This window comes from Condylostylus longicornis, unplaced genomic scaffold (assembly GCF_029603195.1).
Source record: "Condylostylus longicornis isolate FDR11 unplaced genomic scaffold, ASM2960319v2 ptg000037l, whole genome shotgun sequence".
NCBI classification, from domain to species: Eukaryota; Metazoa; Arthropoda; class Insecta; order Diptera; family Dolichopodidae; genus Condylostylus; species Condylostylus longicornis.
The window spans coordinates 1,062,324-1,087,026 of NW_026578006.1; the positions used below are offsets into that span (position 1 = coordinate 1,062,324).

At 26.7% G+C, this 24,703-nt stretch overlaps 1 protein-coding gene across 1 annotated transcript in view; it reads left to right on the plus strand.

Moving 5' to 3' along the window:
• The window catches only part of LOC129608874 (protein eyes shut), a 28,980-nt gene extending 5,870 nt beyond the window's left edge, over positions 1 to 23,110 (plus strand). The window contains exons 3-16 of the mRNA XM_055520640.1: positions 8,531 to 10,345; positions 12,385 to 12,533; positions 13,250 to 13,402; positions 13,561 to 14,307; positions 15,715 to 16,934; positions 17,054 to 17,406; positions 18,779 to 19,051; positions 19,196 to 19,488; positions 19,631 to 20,291; positions 20,361 to 20,524; positions 20,591 to 21,325; positions 21,384 to 21,626; positions 21,703 to 22,161; positions 22,270 to 23,110. Coding sequence (XP_055376615.1) covers positions 9,384 to 10,345; positions 12,385 to 12,533; positions 13,250 to 13,402; positions 13,561 to 14,307; positions 15,715 to 16,934; positions 17,054 to 17,406; positions 18,779 to 19,051; positions 19,196 to 19,488; positions 19,631 to 20,291; positions 20,361 to 20,524; positions 20,591 to 21,325; positions 21,384 to 21,626; positions 21,703 to 22,161; positions 22,270 to 22,457 — 6,600 coding nt within the window. The 5' untranslated portion in view covers positions 8,531 to 9,383 and the 3' untranslated portion in view covers positions 22,458 to 23,110. The remainder of the gene's footprint in view (positions 1 to 8,530; positions 10,346 to 12,384; positions 12,534 to 13,249; positions 13,403 to 13,560; positions 14,308 to 15,714; positions 16,935 to 17,053; positions 17,407 to 18,778; positions 19,052 to 19,195; positions 19,489 to 19,630; positions 20,292 to 20,360; positions 20,525 to 20,590; positions 21,326 to 21,383; positions 21,627 to 21,702; positions 22,162 to 22,269) is intronic.
• Positions 23,111 to 24,703: the final 1,593 nt, after the last annotated feature.

Sequence of the window (24,703 nt, forward strand, 5' to 3'; positions counted from 1 at the left end):
ACTTCTTATTTGATTTGGAAAAATTTCCCCGTAAATTCCCCAATTCTTATAGTGCTGACATTCTTTGAAATCACTAAAAATAAATGTGATTTCAAAACAGAAAAAATGTTGTTTTCGGACCACATTCTTCTTAACATTAAAACTAACACTTTTTTTAAGTAAAAATTCTTAACGAAAAAAAGTTTTCTTTTCAAAAGTAACTTGCTTCGTTTGAAACCCTGGTAACAAAACTATCCCCTCTTTCGCTGTTTCTCGTGCTCTGTACACCTACATCAATAATACAAATTTTTTACCTGGCATCAAGAGCTTTTTCCGTGTTACATTTTAGTACCCATAGAGTACGGTTCTGTTGTCAAATATAGTATGTATATAGATCCTGAGCTTTTTAATATTTCTCCGCAGAAATATGCCGATAACAAGCATTTTTTCATACAAATTTTATTTTTCTATAAACACTTAATCTTAATGTCAATTATCAAATTTCAAATATAATTATAAATATTATCTAAATATTTAATATTTACCTAATACAAATCCCCCACTTTCAATAACTAAAAAAAATTCGGTTTTATTTGGGATAATACGAAAAATTAAGGCCTTCAAAAATTTTGTACCTAATATATCAATTTTTTTTTTTTTTCTAAAAAACCAAATCATTCAAATTAGAAAAACCATATAGGTTTGCATATTTTTTTTCCCTCCATAAAATATAAATAGTCCCATCATACAAGTGCATTTTTAATTTAATTATACGTTGTTGGTTTTGACAATGTTCTATTTCAAATTTGTAATCCATATTTTATATAAAGCATACTTAACATTTTATAACGTAAACACATAAATATATACATATAGATATATATAAGTAGATATTAATATAAACATGCACTTTAAAATGTTATATGCATATACATGAGAAGAGAACAATTAAATTTTGTATTTTTATACCCTACATAGATAAAATGTAACAAATAGTGTCCGATATAAAATATCATTTAGTCGCAGTATTCAGTTATATTAAGAAATACAGTTGTTGTCTATAGGAAATATATGATTATTTGATAATGAAACAGCTAAAAAAAGATAATACTGCATAAAGTAAAATTACTGCAGAAACACAACTCACAAATAGTAAGACATGCTCAGCAATATAGAGCTTGCTGAATGAAACATTTTCATCAATATTTCAGTAAACTGCCTTATAGCCGTTAACATTATTTACGAACAGTTAAAAACAGCTCAAATTTCAGATATTTTCCTTAACAGAATTCTAGCCCAGCAAAGGCGGACAATTAAACGCTTATATAAGTTGGTGAATGAGTACTATATTAGCAATATATAATACATCACAAATTATACTTCAAACTATACCTCATAGCCCAACTCATAACGAAACTAGAATAAACCTCAAAATCAAAAACCTAAAACTTTTTAAAACCTTATTCCTAGAATCATTTATCTATTAGATATAATTTAAATACCATGATTTTCTTAACAAAACAGTATCCTTCATACAAATTCATAACGCAAATGATCAAATAACTATCTTGATGCCTTCCAAATAACAATTCCCATTTATTACCTTTTATTGACTATACCCATACTTATTCATCGAATTTCAAACTTTAATATATTATTGAATTCGACCATAAAAAAAAAAAATAAAACAAAAACCCCTAAAAATAAATTTTAATAATCACAAAAATGGATAATCTTCATACTAAAAGTCAACACTTCACTTTTAATGGGATATCATTTTTAAGACATAGCAAGCCGAAAAATTAAACTCCTGCGTATATTCAAAACTTGATTTTCCCACCCTCATACTCTCATTCATTTCCATATAATACAGTTATATAACACATAAAAATAAATACTTAAATATATATATATATATATATATATATAGGCATGTATTACTTAAATGTAAGTGTAGAGTGTATAAATGAGCAAGTAAAAACCCTATAAGTATGCTCATAATATAATATATTAACATATAAAAAAAATAAAAAAAAAAAAAAACACCAAAAAGAACAGATTGAATAAGAGATAGTAGTATAACGCAATGTAACAAACAGTAAAAAAAAGCATATTATATATGTATATATCAAGTGTGCATGTAAGTACCTATGTATAGAGACACTGCATATATGGAAATGAACTTACACTAAATGAATATTTTAAATTTGAGTACATTTTCATTTTTATGATGTTCATGTTCATGTGTACACAAAATTTTCAACATTTTATATGTGTACACATATGTTAGCTATATAGTATGTACGAGTATTCCATACAAAAAATTTTTATATTAAATATTTTATTTCTCCTTTATGTCACGCATATCGTAAAACAAGACGTATTATATATTTGAACGTGCATAGTATACAAGTATGAACATACATTTGTACAATCATACTAACAATATTTTATGAAAGTTTTTCTTGTTTTTTTTTTTTTTTTTTTACCCAAAATGTAAACTTTTAATATTTTAACAACGAAGAAAATAATGAATTTCTTGTTACAAAATTCTTACTTTTCAAAACTATAAAAACACTCTAAAAAATTATATACATACATACATACATATATATATATACTTTATTATTTTACTTTTATTTTTCATTCTGTTATGTGGTCGAACAAAAATGACAATTTATGTACATATTTAAGGATAAAAAGAAGTTTTGTTTTTAATTTCATAAAAATGTAGAAAAATCAAACAAAAAAAAAAAGACAATGCAAAAGTTTGTACATGTGTTTTTTACATTTTCCAGAATGCACACAAGTTTATCTAAAAAAATATTTATTGCCCCTTGTATTTAGTACATACACATGTACATACTTACTATTTTGATATTCAGGTAATAATAAAATCTCCTTAATTCTTAACTTCGTCGAGTGACTTTGATTGAACTTAATTCGATTTTTGTGTTGGTAAAATCAAAGGTGATGTTTTCGTAATTGCCATTGTATAATGCACAAGTATGTATATAATTACATATTATGTAATTGAAATATAATATTCGAGTTTAGAAAAATAAAATCAGTTTTGGAGAAAAATTGCATAGTTTTAGGATATTGAAGTATTTTCTTTTTTATTAAAACTTTATAGTCTATTTAATTTAATAACTTACTGCCGGGCTATGAAGCCAGGATTTTTTTAATGTATTCTCAAATATGGTAGAATATTTATGTGATACCATACTATTCTCAACAGTCCTGTGTCCTTTACCATAATGACATCGAATGATACTAAAGTAAAAAAACTGTTGCATTCCTCTGTCTAAATCAAATCAAAATATTACAGTTGAGAAAGCGATTTTACACTTATATTTAATAATATAATATTGAGAAGCTTTACTGATTGTGATGCAAAATATTGCGATATTTTGCGATAAAATTTGCCTTAATAATTTCGAACAATTTACACTTTTTTTTTGTAATTTTCTTATTGAATAATATATGATTTTTTAAACTAATTTCTTAAAATGTACTTATGTATGTATATGTATATGCCACATATACATATTCCAAATGAAAATTTTACATAATAAAAAAAAAAAGGTATCATTATTGTCAAAAATATAAAAACAGCTGTAGGTGGATATTTAAAATTTACGTGCGGTTAATCTCAATTTATTTAAAAATTTCGGATAATAACATTCTTAAACCTTATATAAGCTTTTCCATACATCCTGCGGCATCATTATTTAAGAATTTTGTCATCAAAATATTTATTTATATTTTGATTTGTTTTTTCACGGAATTTGAATTTTAATTTATTTTCTTGTTTACATTTTTGTATAATTCGCGTCAAATTTGAAAAACTCTCACACAATCTCCGATACATCAAATTTTACAAAAATTAAATTGAAATTTAAGTTTATTCCTCAGGCAATATAAATTATTTCATAATTTGATTTTCTTTTTGAATAAAATTAAAATTATTGTTTTATAATTCAATTAATTTTTTAATATGGGGTCTAATAATTGAATCGAAATATAAAAGTTAACAAATGGGAATTAAATTGAAATAACATGCTAAATCCTTGCATTGGGCATTGATTAATTCTAAAATATTTAATGTTTTAGTATGATTTTGTGTAGAAGTTAATTAATCTGATTATTTTTTAATTTATAAAGTCAATTTTCGTATATACATTCATATAAACTATGTATGAGCATATGTTTAGTATTGCACATGAAGGATGTTATTTTCAGTCAACACCTCCAGAAGATAAAATTTGAAAGCTTATTCATCCTACATCCTCTTTATTGAAATAAAGAGGAAAATTTCTTATATTATACATATATGAAAATTATATACGGTCATAAAAAGTATTATTTTCTTGAAAATGTAAAAAAAATCTACAATCTGTGTGTGCTTATGTGCCTAAATACCTAATATGTATATGAATTGTTGAATTGTTGAAGGAAAGAGGAAAATTCTTATTATATGTACATAATGTATATATGTATGTATATTATACCTGTACGCGATAAAAATTAACTTTCTATAGCAACGTTAGTAACGTAAATAATACTATCAAAATCGCATCGCCTGACAATTGAATTTTAATTTTTTTTTTCTCCATTTTTGTTGTTCATATTTATATTTTTTATGACGTGAAGCTCAATTTTTCATTTTCCAAAATAGATTTTACTTTTTATAGTATTATAAATTTCTCACTTAATCTGTAACATTATAGATAAAAAAGAAATATAAAGGTAGAATGTGAGAATAAAGAAATATATGTGTATATATATATATATATAAATAATAAAATTTTGATGAGGTCAGTACATAATCGACCGCTAAATATATTTAATATTTTCAAATTCTTACATCGAAATCTGTGATTTTCAATGAAAAGTCTACAAGAAATTGTGACTAATTTAAAATTTCACATACTTCCAGTTTTCAATAAATTCTGCTTGCAGCTTCTTATTCTTCAATATGTAAATTTCTAAGTAATATAAACCTCCAATGCAAGATGATTTGTCAATCTATGAATAATTCCTCTATAGAAAATATAGTAAAAAATGTTGAATTATAATGCAATAAAACCCAAAAACTAAAATTTTTAAGAAATAAATCATACCTTTGTATGTAAATTTTCACGAAAATCAATTCATATCCAAACAAACAGATCCAAAGATTGAGTGGTCCCTTGTTTAGAGCAGTTTTTCGTTGTCCATCACGGAAGAGTACGTTCTTGTAAAAATTTTAACATGTATATTTGGTACGATACCAAGGCCTCTTTTATTGTGTTCAATAATGTTCCTTTATGATTTTTATAACATGGAAAGTTCCTCAGTTGAATAATATCTATTTTGATTTAGTCTCTTAATTCTTAATATCCCAAAGTTGTGCCTCAATCAAAATAATTATTTTTCCTTTATTATTAAAGCTTAGTATTACCTGCGTCCTGATTTTCACTTATTCTGTACATGATGTTTGTATTTGTAAACAAAACCAAAAAAAAAAAATAAAATAAAAAAAATTATATTATTATAACGGGAAACTACTAAAAATTGTTATGAGAAGAAAAATAAAAAGATTTTGTTGTTTTTATTTTTAGAAATCACGCATTGTGTTCATCCAAACAAAATTTTATTTTGAAATTGGCATTAAAGTGCATATATATATACATACATATATGTATGTTTATGTACATAATATAAATACATAAGTTTATTTCCAAATGATACATACCGTTACAAGTTGCTATCAAATGTTTTCTTGTGGTTAAATTTATATATTTACCTTACATATTCCAGGTATCGACAACATAAACTCTGAGAAATTTATTTGGTAAACTTCTTTCAACCTTCTAAGATGTAAATATGGAAAAACTAAAACAAAGAAGTCGAATTTGTTTTTTTTTTCGAAAATCAAGAAAATTTTTAAGTTTCTAATATTTTTTGAAATTTTAAGTATTTGTAACATTTCATCACACAAACGCATATTTACACCAAATCTGCACATACTTACCTACATTGAAAGCAAATATGTCCTGTTAAATATATTATTTTGTGTAATTTTTTACTGTTTGGATTTTCGTATTTTTGATTTTGACACTTCACGCGAGAATTGTAATAGTTACCATTTACTAACCTCAAATTGACTAAGTTTTATTTGTCATCTAAATATGAGGTGACCGACGCCCGGAAAATATTACCAAATTATTAAATAATTCAAAATAAAGAATTAATTACATTTCACGTTTTGAACTTAATATCAACCTAACAATATCATGCTGTTTGACAACTCTATATCGTTTTCTTTTGTGGTTACGTGACATCTTTTAATTACATACATATATCGATCATCCGGCATTCAATGTACATATATTTTTTTATTTAAAATTTTTAAAAATTTTAGCAAATATCAAACCAATAAAATAATACATACTTAGTTTCAAAAAAATACTTAAATATTTTAAGACACATAACTAAATATTGACCATATCAGAATAAAATTGTTGACAACAACTTGCTGTCTACAGTCGTCGACAATTTGATATACATATGTATATATCTAAATATACATGCATATTTTATCTACGGCACATAAATTTAAGTAAAATTTATGTAGTATGGGTAGTATGTTATACATACACGTTGATTTAGAGTTCATAACAATTGCTAAAATATATTTATTTATATCCATTTATATAAATTAATATTCATCGTCATATATTAAATAAATTATCTCGACGGTATTGGGAAAAAAATATTTATACATACATACATATATACATACAAGAATTTATTACATATAGTTTTGTAGATTGTAGATTACATATAGTTACACACACATACAGTATATATATTTACGCATAACTTTCTAAATTAACGAGAAAAATTACAGTTAAAAAGAGAAGGAAAAATTTTTATATATGTATGTACTAAATAGCATAAATTATGAATCGAGAATCACATAAAATATTTGGGACATATCATTATGCAATTTCTATAGAAATCTAAATATGTTAATAGTAAACAAAATGAAAAATGGTGAATTTTAAGACAATAAAATATAAAATTCAAGCCTTAGCTAAAATCCTGTACTTTGTTTCATTTTCCTTCTATATAAGCTTTGTTCTTCTTCTTCTTCTTCTTCTTTTTATTTTTAGAAATCAAACAAAAGAAAAACAATTATGTATGTACAAATATGTATGTATGTATATGTACATAAAAAATAAGTAGTGCTTCCACCTAATTAAAATTTTCTATAGAAAAAAATATTATAATATTTTTTTATACGTATAATAAGCACTTAAAAATGAGAAATTGTTTATTTATCTTTTCTAAATAAACTTATTTAAAATTTTTTACTATCTATTTATTTAAATGGCCAACCATATAAACATATTCAGAATACATAATTAATTTTTGTATATATGTATGGGTACATAGTTTAATATGTAAGGATTATTCCATTTTTCTTTACAAAATTAAAAATAAAATAATTTGAATTTAAACTTAATCTTTAAGATTAAAGTACAAGTTCAGTACTTGCAAAATTTCATGCCTATGTTGTTCCAAGCACATTGATATATTAATCTCTAACAGTTGGTTGTACTGTATTTGTCTATAGAGGAGGATGAGAGGGCAGGCCGGCTACTGTGGGAATATAGGGCGGTAGCCCGCTTTGGACTTGATTGCTTCAAAGGAAGTTTTGTGGCCTTTTTCAAGGTCTCAAAGCTCCACGCCAACATAATACTAAAACTTGTCCGGAGTTTGAAAATATCACTCATGTATATTGACCGAAAATCAAAAAAAAAATTTTTGGGTGTAGTTGAGAAAGGCCGAACGGCCTCAGTTCAAAGGAAAAATTTAGTTTTTTTGGCAAAATATTAGCCATATTTTCTCCTTTTTACTATTCCCCTAAACAACTTGACATTGGAGCTTTGTGAATCAAAAATGGTCATCTCGAAAACTTCGTTTTGGCTTCTTAGAAGCAAAAGTAATGTAATATATTATGTAAAGCTTTAAAAGATATAAATTTTTGTATACTATTCAGCCGAATCAGTATACGGTCTCCGAAAGCTGTAAAATTAAACTTGCGAAAATTATAAATAACTAAATAGTAGGTGGACGTTAGTTAAGCCTAAGTTGAATAAAAAAAAAATTAATAAATTCAACAGGATGATATTAGGTTTGCATTTGCCTTTTTCGCTTCGTTTAAGTACGTAGGAACTTGCCCGAAGAACTTCACACTAAAATGTGGAAAAGTCAAATTTAATTTAACTTGCTTGCTTGCTTTTCTAACAATTTTATTTGGTGATTATTAAAATTGAATATAGGTTTTCTATTGAGAAGTGTAAAATTTTTAATAAAGAGTGATATTTTGACCGGCAAGTTACCAATGACAAACTTTATTGAAAACTTGTAAGCTCCGCCGTTACACATTATTTTTTTTTAAATATAAGCTTAAATTTCCTTTATCTATACTTTTAATACAAGTTTATACTAATAAAATAATTTTTTTTTAATTTTTTTTTGCCTCATTTCATTTTAGACAAGGAAATATGGGATTTTATCAAACTGGTTTTTAATTATTTTTCTATAAGGAAGTCTCGATCCTATATAAATGTATATGTGAATGTATTTATAATAAAAAACATATGCGTTTTCCAGGAAAATACACTTTAAAATATTGTGATTGTTAAGCCTTAAAACTTGCCCACTCACGGCTTTATTTTTCATTCAATTAAAAAAATAAAAAACAAACAGAATTGTGGAAAAAAAAGAGAAACAACCATAAAGAAAATTGAATACAAATGGTTTTCTAGAATTTAGGTTAAAAAATACTTTAGATTAGTCAACGCCACCTATAAAGAAGAAAATAAAACTTAAATTTTTTTTAAAAAAAGACTAAAACATTTCCAAAACTCAACTTTATTATATACAGATAAAATTTGGAAAGATTTATAATAAAAATATCGTTAATAAAAGAAAAAATCCATTTTAAGGATTGAATAATAAAGTACTTCTGTTTATTTTGCCTTAGTTTTTCTATATAAATGTACAAAAGAGAAATACTTTTAAATTAAAAGTTTGTTATGAACTGACGATACCTTCTTCTCGCAGAAAAAAGGAGGATTTTATTTTTAAAAATTAAAATAAACACACACCCACATGATCTCAAATAAAATTATATTTTTTTTTTTGCTATGAAATTGTGAAATTCGCTGTTTAATTAATTTTATAGCGAATAAGAAAAATGAATTTTTTATCGCTAATTATCCTAGTGGAATGCATACTCGTTTAATTGCTATAAAATAAAGTGAAGTGTGAAGCAACGTACATACAAATAGAATTAAAAAGGAACAAAAAAGAAAAAATAAAAATTGAAAATAGTTTGAGCAGAAATGTCTACAGTTGCAAATGTTCAAAAAATAACAATTGATACTAAGTTTTTAAAAGGATTTGATGTTCAACAAATCATTCTTCGAAATTTTATAGAAATTAAAAGAGCGTGCTTTATAAACAAACATTTTGAAATCGTATCTATAATACACTCTTTAGGCACTTACACGATAGCAATAAAAGCAACAGTTACCGATATCAATTGTAGTAAATGCAATAGTACAATATCAAATACAGTAACAAAAGAAAATAATCAAACTCACCTAAAATTAACACATGAGAGCTTCTTTAATATTCAACAAAATATTTTATTTAGGATCAATAACCGATTTGTTTTTTATACTAGTTCATTTTTGATCTTAATTGTATCACCAAAAATAATATATAAAATGAATCAATTGAAAATACAATGGGAAAAACAACAACAAGAAAATTATACAAATTTTTCTAAATTAGATACTCGAATTGTACAGAATCAAGAAGAATTTGAATATGATTATCGACGACGATACCATCACAATCTCACCAATTTAAAACCTATTAAGTTTATTAAAGTGCCAGAATGCAAACTATCAGATAATTGTGAAGAAAAGGAACAGCAAAATTTACATCAAGTTTATGATAAACACCAAAAAGTTGCATTATTAAAACAAAAAAATTTCGAAAATAATGAAAATAAAAGAATGAAATTATCCTTGCCTAATAATAATACCCGAAATAAACTGAAATCAGCAGCAGTTGTTAATATAATAACAAAAGAAACAACAACGAAAAATAGTACAATTAGGACATCCGTAATAAAATCTGTCAACGGTGACAACTTCTTTTCGAAAACAATATATTTACATAAATCATGGTTATTTGGTTTTTTACTATTATTGTCACTGCTGCAAAGTGGTAATGCTGGCTTTGCTTGCCTTAGTAACCCATGCATATTTGGTGTTTGCATCGATGGATTAAATAGGTGAGTTCTAATTGATACACGTATTTTGAAATCAAAAGTTCATAAAACAATACATCAAACACATAAAACATTATGCTCTAAGCTCAAATAAAATATTCATTATATAAAAAATTGGAAAAAGGTTTTTACCAAAAAAGACGAAATCTTAATAATAAGAATTTTTCCAACATTCATTGGTATGTTCCTGATACACGCAAAAAGAATTTCAATGGCACTTAATTTTTATCTTCTATCAAATTTCACAATCGTAATTTTCGAGTTAGAAGAAACCTTTCTAAACAATTTTTCATAACCTAAAATCGCCACATATGGTGTAGATGAAATTTTCAGAGCAGTATAAAGTTCGATGTTACAACAAGTCACAATCACCATATAAATTTATTGTGATCTAGAGCAGTTCTCTCCTAGTGAACTGCTAGAGATATAGCTAGTTCCTATATAGTTTAAAGAGATCTGTTGCTCAAAATGCTCTAAATTTTTACTAATAATACATTTTTCGATAATTCAAGGTGATCGATAAGTGAAGGTGAAAGTTTAAAATTTTATTCTATATTTAATCAAGAGCACACCGAGGAAATCTCATAATACATAAATATGATTTTCTGCAATTTTGTATGTCTACTTCCACTTTACCTTTGATGCATACTCAATCAAAGGAACGAACCCGGATTTACCGATCATTGTACACAGCCATTGCTTAAAATATTTAAGACACAAACCTCTTATAATTACACGAAAATTCGTACAAATCCATAGGGCCTGCCTATACTTACCCCAATCCAGGTGTTAATTACTTTCAAGTATCGTATTTAAAGTAAATCTCAAAATCTTCATACTGCGAGAGAAATCAGTTAATAACCATATTTTTAGAAGAGAGAGAGACTGACCACAACATGTCAAGATTTGTTCCTCAATAATAAAAGAAAATTTTTCTAATATTTTCACAATGTTTTGTGTGTTTTGCCAATGTAATTTTAGTGATATGAAAATATTTTTAAATTTTTATATTACACGCATTAGTAATTTTGTGAACATGCAGTTCTTTTATCATTGTAATAAATAATGTCAATATCAAAAACAATAAAATTAGCATACACGTATACATAAAAACATCCGTAGGTTTACCATACCTACATACACATATATAATTTATAAATTCGACATTAAGATTATAAAGTATTACCATATTTTTAATTTTTATTTGACACATAAATTCAATCGAATTTCCTTTTTAATTTGTTTATCATAAATTGTATAAATTCTTTTTTTTTTTATTACACAACATCCGTCCCCAAATTCAATTAATTATTTTTAATTTAATATATTCTCAAATGTAATATAAAAATATATAGAAAATTTGAAATGAAAAATAATGTTATTTTTATTTTTTATTCTTCGTTCTTTTTTTTCTGGAATTATATGCTTATTACATGGTATGATGTCAAAATATGATTACAATCTACATACATACATTGTAATATCGGATCAAAAAACAAAAATATTTCCAATTTCAACGAAACATGATTTTTTTGAATTTAATTTAATGGTAACAATTGCAACAATATTGGGAAACAATAAAAACAATCGCAATTCACAATAATCTACGCAACGCTACGAAAAAACATCAAAACATCAACAACCTAAACTTTTTCCTTTTTTTATTTATTTTATTCATTTTTCGTTATCTAAATTATTTAAAAAAAAAAAAACTTGTAAAACATTGGAATTTTCCCATAAATTTCAAAAAATTTTGTTATCTTAAAATGTAAAAAAATTTTTAAAATATTTTTTTTTATTATTGGTAATATTTTAATTTTCTAACTTTTATTTTTACATAATATTGAAATGGAATATCGAATAATTTACAACCGGATTATTATTATTACATTTTATTTTTGTCGTCATTTCATTGAAAATTAATATTAAATAAATAAAATAAAATTTATTTCGTATATTCTGCGCGTTATTTACACATTTTTTTTTTTCTAAAATACTTTTTGTGCTTTATACAAAAACTTCTATACAAAATATGCATACAGTTCATATTCATGTTATTGTATAGATGGGTATACTGGTGTACAGTGCCAAACGAATTGGGATGAATGTTGGTCATCACCATGCATAAATGGTGGAACCTGTATTGATGGTGTTGCATATTATAATTGCACATGTCCTGAAGGATTTTCTGGTAAGTTAATTGAATTTTTAAAAAATAAAAATTTATTCATATGTGAAGTAATTTTTTAAAACTATAATTTTTCTATATAATATTATTTTGTCCGTAAATAATCAAAATATTATGTATATATACGCTTTATATGTATATAAAGCCACCCCAATATTTTCAATGTGGATTTATTTCTTTAAATGGTAATATTACTCGTATATACATACATGATAATATCATGTATGCATAATATTAAAATTAATAATAAATGCATACATGACGCACAATGCGACAATAAAATATGAAAAAAAAAACGAATAGAGCAATTTATTACATGTATAAAAATTTATGAATTTTAAAATATAACTTTCAATTCTGATTTTAATTGCAATATAAAAAGCATCAAAATTATATAACTGAATAAAAAATTTTTCCAGGAAGAAAATTCAGTAAGACCATAAATAATATTTATATACTCGTATATATGTAATAAAAGAATTGCATAATTTGTTATGAACCTTATTCATATATGTTATGCTTCAGCAGGCAAATTTTTTAAAACTGCGATCTAATATCAACTTGAATATTATACAATATTATTTTAATTGCTACTATTCTAAATAATTTTGATTGTTGATGATAGAGGGGATCGGGTCATTATTACGTTTTCTTATAATTCCAAAATTTTAATATACTGTTATTCATCATTTATGTACACAATTTCTCATATTTAATAGGGGCCAATTGTCAAGAAAATGTCGATGAATGTTTATCTAATCCTTGTCAAAATGGAGGCACTTGTAAAGATCGTAACAACGGATATACTTGTACTTGCCAACCTGGTTACTTAGGGACACATTGTGAAGTTGATGTAGCTGTTTGTGATACAGGTAAGTTTTTAGTTCTTAAAAAATCATTTAATTTTTAATATTTAAATAAAATTATATGTTTATAGACACATTCATAAATTATATGCATATATACATATTATGTTTGAAAATTTGACTGCAAAAATTTTGAAAAACAATAATGAAATTATTATATATAGGTACAGGCGCTAGATGTCACAATGGTGGTGAATGCATTGAAGGACCCGGTTTAGAATTCGATTGTAAATGTGCTCCCGGGTGGCATGGACGCATTTGTCAACATGAAATCAATGAATGTGAATCATCGCCATGTCAAAATGGTGGTGTATGCGTGGACAAGTTAGCTTCATATGTGTGTGCCTGCCCAATGGGTTATACGGGAGTAAACTGTGAAGAAGAAATATTAATATGCGCTGATAATCCTTGTAAAAATAATGCTCTTTGTTTAATGGAAGAAGGAGTACCAACGTGTTACTGTGTGCCAGATTTCCATGGCGAAAAATGTGAATTCCAATATGATGAATGTCAATTAGGTCCCAAATGTACAAATGGAGGAGTATGTATTGATGGTGTAGATACATTTACATGTTCATGTCCTCCAATGTTAACGGGAATGTTATGTGAATGCTTAATGTTGGATGATGATAGCTTAAATTGCAATTATACAATGCCATCAACTACCTCCGTTAAACCAACAACAATAGCAACTACAGTAAAAATTACTACAATTGCAACGCAAAGCACAAGCATTTCAGGGGGTACAACAGTAGTAACAGAGCGTATAACAAAACCGCCGCCACCTACAATTGTAACGACTGCCAGACCAATGCAAAAGCCGGTGACAATAACTTTATCACAGCCTGTTAATTATTCGGAAGAATCAGTTGATGAAACAACGGAAGCTGCATCTGTAGATTCTGGTGAAGGTGACAACCATATTTTTTTACACAATATTAAAACGTATAAACATATTTAACACAGTTAATCAAAACGAAAACACAATCCGAGTCCTCCTTCAACTCATTTTAGATTCATTCATAATTCTAGTATATTGGTTTTATTATTTTGATTTTACTTGTAAATTTTTCATTAAAAAAAATATGCTCATTTTTTCCATTTGCATATTTAATTTAGGTACGGCCACAATACATAAATCACATTCTTTTGGTTTATTTGTGGAAGGAGGAATATTAATTGTTTTATTTAAATTTCTATAAAAATTTTTTATAGCTGCTAGAGTAAGTAAAGCTTAAATGTACAAAAATCGCAATCATTTCGCAAATATGCAATTTTGTAAATACATTCATACGTACACATTTAGTTTTCACTTGTAAATTTTATATTACTTTTCACATAAAATATGCAAAAATATATAAAAAAAAATATAATTTAACAGTTATTTACAAAGAACAGCTGTACGAATTCATTGCTTCAAATCAGAAATGTCAAAAATAATAATAAAATGTGTACTTGAATATTTTAACAAATTTGATTTGAAAAAAAAAAACAAATAACTCAATTTTTTTTCAATGCATTTTTAATTTTAATCCGACACTTTATGAATTTTTCTTGTATAATCCCAACATGATTTTAACATTTAACGAGCTACCAAGCAAAATTGCTGCAGTATAAAATTTGGTAGCTCGTTATTGCAGTATAACAAATGTTTTTTAACACTTTTTCTAGCAAAAACAAATGTTCGATTAATTTAAAACAAAATCCAGAAAAAAATTTTGGGTTGTCAGTAATAAGAAAGTGCATTCATACAACATATTTGATACAATATACATACTTATATATAGCAAACTTACATAAATCATAGAACAAAAAAAAATTAATATTCCCCCCATTTACAAATTAATCTACTTAAAATTCAAAAACTTATTAGTGCCTAATTAATTTATTTGGAAAGCATTATTTAAAATACCACAGTGCGTATACCATTAAATAAAAGTTTGTTTTGTTGACAACTTTATGGAAATAATTGCAGAGAGTTTCTTCAAAAACAAGCAAAAAAATTATTTTAATAAGCAAAAAATTTTTAATATTTTCGATTTAGTGCATTTAAGTGGTTCAATTAAGAACTTTACTACATATACGCATAGCATTCATGTTGGAGCAAAAATAAATATGTATCATATTTTTTATTTTACTGAAACAATTTGAAATTACTTGCTATTATCACACACCTCGCAAATTAAATTTACTTTATTTACAACCATTTTTTCCCGCAATTTTGATGCTTTATAGTTTCCGCAAATCCTAAAAAGAAAATAAAATCCAAAAAAAAAAGATACAAATTAGTTATTTTATAACAACAAATGTATTTTTAGCCGATTACACCAGTACTTCAACTTCTGCTGAAGATCATAGCTGGGCGTCGGAAGAAGATACGACGGATTCGCGATTCGACAAATCAGAAAATAATGGAGCAGATACAATTACTGAAATCACTTCTTCTAAAGAACCATCTTATAATGGGTTGCCCGTAACAACTCAAACATCACAAACTACTTTATTATATCATCCAACAACAGACAAAACGGTTAAATACGATTTAACGTCCTCCCGTCGACCATCTTGGTCATCTGCAGGAACCACTGCAACACCATCTATTACCCCAATCGATTCGGGAAGTCTGTTAGGTGAACATACTGATGTTTTTCCATCAATCGTTAAAACTACAATTTCAACACCATCAGATAAATCTTCTAGTTCATCATCAGAAGAAGGATATGAAGTAGAAGAGGAAATAACAACATCAAAAGTTCAATACGAAATTGGTATGACAACAACTATTAAACCATTCTTTATTGATTACCCTGATGTGTACGTTACAACAACATACACAAAAGATTTAGATGGAGGGCCATTTACAACATATCGTACACCTTTCCCTCCACCAACTCATACAACTGTACGACCATCAGTCACAGCATTACCTCCACTTGTGACAACTAAACCGACACTCCGACCGCCCAGACCATCTGTTTCAGTTGAAAATGATATTGAAACTACAACCATAAAAATAGATTCAGAAGAAAATGATATACTTGAGCCGTCATCAGCTCATACCGATGAAAGCTATGAATCAGGTATTGTCAGTGACGAGAGTGTAGAAGCGATTGCAACAACTACATCAACATCTACATTTACACAACAACCTACAATATTAATTAAGCCAACAACATACCCATCACACTCAGTGCACCGAACGACACCAACGTCATTTACTCAACGTACTACATTAAAACCCACACAACCAACATATAAACAAACACTAACAACCTTTACGTCTTCGATATTAGAACAACAAACAACAAAAGCACCTTTTTCTGATAATATGTTTACCTTACCAACATTAACTACAACAACACCAACAATTAAACATGCCATTTTAGTTTCAACGACATCACCAACAATATCAGTACCGAAAACAACACCACCAGACGATAGCAGTATTAATGAAGGAAATTATACTGTAGCACCAGATTGTGTTAAATTAGGATGCTTTAATGGAGGAACATGTGTTACAACTTCTGAGGGCTCTAGGGTAAGAAAATTTTATCCCTTAAAACTTTAAGACCAAAAAATAGAATTTATTAAAAAAATCATATATGTATGTATATATATATTGATATTCAAATTGTCTGTCTTCATTTTTGTTAACAGTGTGTATGTCGATTTGATCGTCAGGGACCTCTATGTGAAAGTCCAGTTGTAATACAAAATGCAGCATTCTCAGGTGATTCATATGTCAGTCATCGTATAAATAAGGATATACCAAATCATGAAAGTTTGGAAGCAGTATTACCAATGCATATTCAGCTCAAAGTTCGAACACGTGCCACAAATGGTTTAATAATGTTAGCTGCTGCACAAGGCACAAAAGGTGGTCATTATATGGCATTATTCTTACAAAAAGGTTTATTGCAATTCCAGTTCTCATGTGGTTTACAAACAATGCTACTTAGTGAATTAGAAACTCCAGTTAATACTGGACATGAAATAACAATACGTGCCGAGTAAGTTAAAAGTTTTTTCAAGTATTTTAATATCTGTAATACGAGTATTCATAAATACCTACATTTTAATTAATATTTAATTCTTACTGGAAAAATATATTTTAGAATGCCGACTTAAATTTTAATATAAATAGTTTGGAAAGAATTAATTAAAAATATAACATAAGTCAAAAATTAAAATCTTAAATGAAAATCTTTTTAGAAATCAAATGAAGGATGTTATATTCTTACTTATTATGTTCTTCACTCACTCCATTTAAGTCTCATGCAAAATATAAAAAACCGAATGTTTAATTTTTAATTTTTTTTTTTTGTTTTTTACTGGCTGAGCAATTCCAAAGAAAAATTATGTTGGTACATATGGTAAATTAGAAAACAATCTCAGATATAAATTAAAATACAATGTACATGCAAATACATATACATACATACACACATGTGTTATACTGTTGTACAATAAAAAGAAAATGACTCCATATTTTTTATAAATTGTAAAGTTGTAACAAATTTTATTAAATTTTGTTCTATATATATTCTGTTTATATTATGCAAATAAAATGTGGTTTTATTATTTTTCAATTTTGAATAAATTCCAAAAAAAAAATTATTACTATATATACAAGTAATAAATACGTGTATGTATACATATGTGCATACATGTGTATTGCAAGTACAAGGAAATTTTTTCAAACGTTCATTCAAATTTTTTACATTTATTACAAAATACGATTGTTTTTAAAACCTGATCGAATTCTTACATATGAACAAAAACTAAAAATTATGAGTTTCAAAAAGTTGACGTTATTTATTTCGTTCATCTATTTAATTAGGCCGAATATAATTTGTCTATATTATTCAATTTTTGTATATTAGATGACATTACAGGCTCATAAATTATTTCTTATTCGTGAGTTGCAATAATTGCAATATTATTAGCAAATGTATATCGGCCATTTCATGCAAACACTAGTTTCGGTATCAAAAGTTAACTGATTTACACATGTATATATATACATACATAAGATTCGAGCAGTTAAAAATAAGGCTGGGTTTCCCCCAATTTTAACAGTTAAAATAAATTTGCATGATTTTTCCTATCATCATTTTGAAAATTTTAAATGTCGTCTGCTATGTGTTGTTCACATCAAATTTTGTTATTTTTATGTCCGAAAAAAAAACATAAAATTGATTACATATAAATCTTTTAAATTGAAATAACCAAAAGTAAAAGATAACATTACAGCGTATATGTATATATACATATCTACGCATATAATATTATTAACTTACATTAAAAATTTATTAAATTTCAAGATTAGCTACAAAAATAATAACTTTTTAATGTTGCTGTATATACTTTATTTGATTTCAGATTAGATTTTAGTCGTAATTTCACACATTGTAATGCTTCATTACTTGTGAATGATACCTTAACAATGTCTGGTGATCAACCAACATGGCTCAAACTGTTGCCAAATCGTATGCATATTGCTGATCTTATATTAAATACTTGGTTGCATTTAGGTGGTGCACCTCAAGCGCCAATTGGTTTAATTATTGAACTGCCGCCAGCACAAAGTGGAACTGGTTTTACTGGATGCCTGCATTCTTTAAAAATTAATGGAGAAGAACGTGACATATTTGGGTAAATCCTATAGAAAACTTTATTTCTTTTAGGTTTTCCTATAAATCTTCTTATATAACTATCTTCTTTCGTGGAGATATTTCTTTCGTTTTTTTCTATCTAAAACAAATAATTAAAATTAATTCTTTGTTAATAATTTTATAGTGATGCGTTAGATGGTTTCGGTATAACAGAATGTGGATCATTAGCTTGTTTGTCAAGTCCATGTCGTAATGGTGCTGCGTGTATCAAAATTGATACAAAAGAAGTAGATGAAAATGGTCAAAAACAGGAAAAATGGAAATGCAAGTGTCCATCTGGTTATATGGGATCAACTTGTGAGACTTCAGTTTGCGAAGATAATCCATGCCAATATGGCGGAACTTGTGTTCAATTCCCTGGCAGCGGATATTTATGCTTATGTCCATTAGGAAAACATGGTCATTACTGTGAGCACAGTAAGTATAAATAATTCAATACTTATATGTAGTCTCTTATTAAATAATTTCTATTAAACTTTTGTAACATATTCCTAAAAAATTACTTCGAAATTTTTTAAATTTATTTGTACTAATAATTTATTTTAAAAAAATCCTTTAGATCTTGAGGTGGCCTTACCATCATTTTCCGGGAGTGTAAATGGTCTTTCTTCATATGTGGCATACACAGTTCCAATTCCATTAGAATATTCATTGGAATTAAGTTTTAAGATACTGCCACAAACCATGTCTCAAATTTCTTTGTTGGCATTTTTGGGTCAATCCGGATATCATGATGAAAAAAGTGATCATTTAGCAGTTAGTTTTATTCAAGGGTACATTATGTTGACTTGGAACTTGGGAGGTGGACCACGTCGTATATTTACACAGAAACCTATAGATTTTCGTTTAGATGCTCCACGTGTACCTTATGAAATTAAAGTAGGAAGGATTGGCCGACAAGCTTGGTTATCTGTTGATGGAAAATTCAATATAACTGGTAGATCACCTGGAAGTGTAACCCGAATGGATGTCATTCCCATTTTATATTTGGGTGGACATGAAATTGTTAATTTCAATACACTTCCACATGACTTACCTTTACATTCTGGCTTCCAAGGATGTATTTATGATGTTAGTTTAAAATCAGGGCAAGTCACAGTACCATTGCAAGAGACAAGAGGTGTTAGAGGTCGAGGTGTGGGACAGTGCGGAACTAGAGAATGTCATCGTCATGCATGTCAACATGATGGAGCTTGTTTACAACATGGAGCTACATTTACGTTAGTTCTATATGACAAAGTACTCTGACATTTTTTTATACTTTTTATTTTTTCTATTTAAAAATGTAGCTGTATATGTCAAGAAGGGTGGTATGGACCACTATGTGCGCAACATGTTAATCCATGCGACTCTTTTAACAATAAATGTTCCGAAGATTCAACGTGCGTGCCGTTAGTTAATGGATACGAATGCGACTGCCCGATTGGAAAAACTGGAAAGAATTGTGACGAAGGTTTTATATACACAATTTAACGAAATGCTATGAAATCGTAATATTTTTTTTTTCATCTTTTTTCAGAAATACAATCATTAAGCGATGTTTCACTAACAGGAAGACGATCTTATTTAGCGGTTCGTTGGCCGTATTTGAATTCTGAACGTGATAAAATTGGGTCAAAGCGATCTCAAATTGTAGCCTATAGAAATTTCACTAAGAAGGTTATGCCAAAGCCAATGGCCTATTCGGCGTCACCAAATCAACATTTCGTTATGAAACTTCTTAATGAAGTTGAAAAGCAAAGAAGTTTTTCACCAGTACCGTTAATGCCAAGATCTGTTGAAGAACATCATAGAGTGCAATTCTTTTTCATAGAATTCCAAATAAGACCCCTAAGTGAAAGGGGTCTCCTATTATATTTTGGAACCTTAAATAATAATCAAGATAAAAAAGTTGGCTTTGTTAGTTTAAGTTTACAAGGTGGTGTAGTTGAATTCAGAATTTCGGGCCCTAATAATCACGTAACTGTTGTTAGAAGTGTTAGAATGTTGGCTATTGGAGAATGGCATAAAATAAAAATGGCCCAAAGGGGTAGGTGGCTAACATTATGGGTAGAAGGAAGCGCGTCTTCTGCCTTAGCACCTTCAGCCGAAGTTCTTGTTGAACAGGACTCATTGCTATATATTGGTGGACTTAAAGATTTGTCAAAATTACCAAATTATGCAATTTCAGGCTTCCCAATTCCTTTCAGAGGTTGCGTAAGAGGTTTGGTAGTAAGTGGAACAAGAATTGTTCTAAATGAAACTAATATATTAGGTGAATATTTGTTTTTTTCATGCTTTTCTGTAATTTGCTATGAGTTTTTTTTCCATAGAATCACGTAATATTAGAGACTGTGATGGAACGGCATGTGGAGGCGATTCCTGTGAAGCTGGAGGACATTGTTGGTTAGACGCAAAATTACAACCTCATTGTATTTGTCCAGAATATGCCAAAGGTGACCGTTGCGAATATTCTGAGACCTGCAAACTTATACCATGCAAAAATAATGGTAGATGCTTAAGAAGCGGACGATGTAGCTGTCCAAATGGATGGGGAGGATTTTATTGTGAAATCGGTACCAATATCTATTTCCACAAAAATTAGCGCAATGAAATAAATTTAATTTAATGTTTTTAAATATATTTTTGTAGCTATGACAAAACCTTCCACACCGAGTTTTCGAGGTAACAGTTATTTAGTATTACCACCACCAAGGATACCAATGAAAGAAAAAAGAAAAGGGTTAGCTATGTATTCCAGACCACGCGAATTTATACAAATTAAGTTAAATTTTTCAACAATCGAACCAGGTGGCCTAATACTTTGGAGTGAACATGGAAATAAATTTTTAGGATTAGGTCTTGAAGATGGTCACTTAAAAATTGCCAGTGATCTATTAGTTAATGAAAATTCAACTATGAAAATACCAGCTGGTGGCTTTGTATCCGATGGTGGTTGGCATTCTTGTACAATATTTGCAGATCGTGGTGTTATTGAGTTAAATTTGGATGGTCAGTTAGTATTTTCAGAGAGAACGAATACAAATTTCAATTTCCGAACACACAAAAATCGGGATCCGACAATAACATATGAGGATGAAATTTATATAGGTAGAATATGTCTTTTATCTAGTAAAATTCTTTAATTCTTTAATAGAAATACTTAGTTTATGCTTATAGAAATTTTAAAAATAATATTTTATTTTAAACTTTTTTTAGCTGGTTTTCCTAATGGGGAAGGAGTTTCTGCAAGAACAAAAAATCGTTTTATGCAACCATTTAAAGGATGTCTTCAGGGTATTAGCTTTGGTGGTGATCCAAATTCTGAAATCAAAGACTTTTCACCGTATCAAGGTGAAAATATTGGTTCATGTGATCTTCATGATGACGTTACCAATATCTTTTAGAAAAATGTATTATTTTTAAATTATAAGTATTATGAATAACTATATATTTATTTAATAAAAATAATATGAAAGAAATTCAAAATAAAAACTCATTTAAAACAGAATAAATTTTATGAGAGAGTAAAAATTAAATAATAATAAATTAAATATAACTATATAATTTAACAAACGTAATTTTAAAATAAAAAATAATTATAACATAAAAAAAAAAGAATTAATTATTTTAAAAAAAAATTTTGTAAATTTTCTAGGAATTACATTAGAAATTATAAAAAATTAAAAAAATCAATAAATAAAGTTAATAAGTTAATTAATGTATTTTAAAATTGGATTAATTATTATTTAAAAAAAAAAAGAAAGAAATAGTAAGAAAATTAATATCACGGCAAACAGTATAAATATAAATTTATTATGTATTGTATTATGAATTTAAACGAAATATTTATTAAAGCAAGGCAAAAGCAAATTGTATGAAAATTGTATTTAATTATTCAATTATCTATATAAAAAGTTAATAACAACTTAATTAAGTAGTGACTCTCAAAAAAAAAACAATAATAATAATAATATGAAGGAAATAAAGTAAACATTTTGAACAAACAGAATTTCACAATTATTAAAAAAAAAATAAGATTTAATGAAAACTTTTGTGCCATTAAACTACAATCACAGACTATTTTTATCGTTTTGGTTTTTAAAAAACATTTTTTAAACTCATACATATATTGATACCTATAAGAATGACTGATATTTAACTAACACTTAAAAGATAAAAACCTGGTCTTAAATTTCATGAAAAGTTAAAGCGATTTTCGGTATTTTACAAATTTGTTATTTTCTTATTACTTACATACTTATGTGTGAGCAAACTTCTTCTTATTATTTACCAAAAATTACCTTTCGGTAATTTTATAGATTCGGTATTTAATTATTTTATCAAATTTAATTTATGTTAAATTAAATTTAAAGTGCATTGTTTTTTCTATAAATTATTTCACTATTTTTATTATTTTTTTTAAAAAGACTAAACATTCACAGATATTTCGTTAAAACAAAATTGAAAATTCATTTTGATTACCACATTCAGTTGAAACTACTGAAGTTGGATTGTCAAAAATAAAAACTTAGCGTTCATTTCCTTTCACATTCAACTTTACAAAATTATTTTTGATTTTAAATTCATGCAGACACTAAAGGTAAATATCTCTTAATAGAATTTCAATTTGGTTTTAAGGTAAAATTATATTATTATAGTTGTTTAAGTATCAATGTGATTCCTATGTGAAAAGAAACACAATGTATTAATATCACAATATATTGTTAAAAAAGAAAAACTATTAAAAATTTGAATTTTAGTGATCACAACCAATTACAAATTTCGATATTAAATATAATTTCTCAAAGAAGTGAAATTTCTCAAACGAGAAGTTTTCAAATGCAATAAAATATACATAAGTATAATACCCTAAAATACTTTACTAAAATATTCGGAATTTTTGTATTAAGTCTACGAAAATATTTAGAATTTGTATGACAGATAACCTAACAATTTATTTAGTTTTTATATTATAGAAAAAGGTGTATGTATAATAAAAATTTTGTAAAGAAAAAACAAATTGATATTACAAAGACCCTTTTTCATATATGTACATATAGAGAAAAACGCTCACCAAAATGACAATCAAATGTATATACATACATTTGTATGTATTAATGTAGTATTTATGTACATACATGCAATAACATTAAATTTTGTGCCAATATTTTTATTACATTTGTAGTGTTTTCTAATTATTTTAATTTATTGTTTGTTTACTTTTATTTTATTTTCTTCATTTTTTATAAAACAGATAAATTTTTTCTAATTATTTTGAATAATTTTTTATTTTTTTTACGATATTCTCTCAAATATTTTTAAATGTTCAAAATTTCAGTTATAGAACCGGTACAATACCTGTAAGGGTAAGCCTTTTGTAAAATTATTAGAATTCAGATTTTCTGAAAAACTTACAGAAATAATAGAACTTTTAATATATTTTTATTTTTACAAAGGAAACCGTCATTCGTTTATTTTATTCCGAATGAAAATTATTCAAACAGTTTTGATTTGTAGAATGTTCTTTTTTTGTCATAATTTCATATTAATTTTATATTACTCGCATTTTTACATACGTTGTATGTATGTAAATGGTTTTTTATGATTACGCTTTTTTTAATTTGATAATTTTTCGCTTTTGATTTAGTTA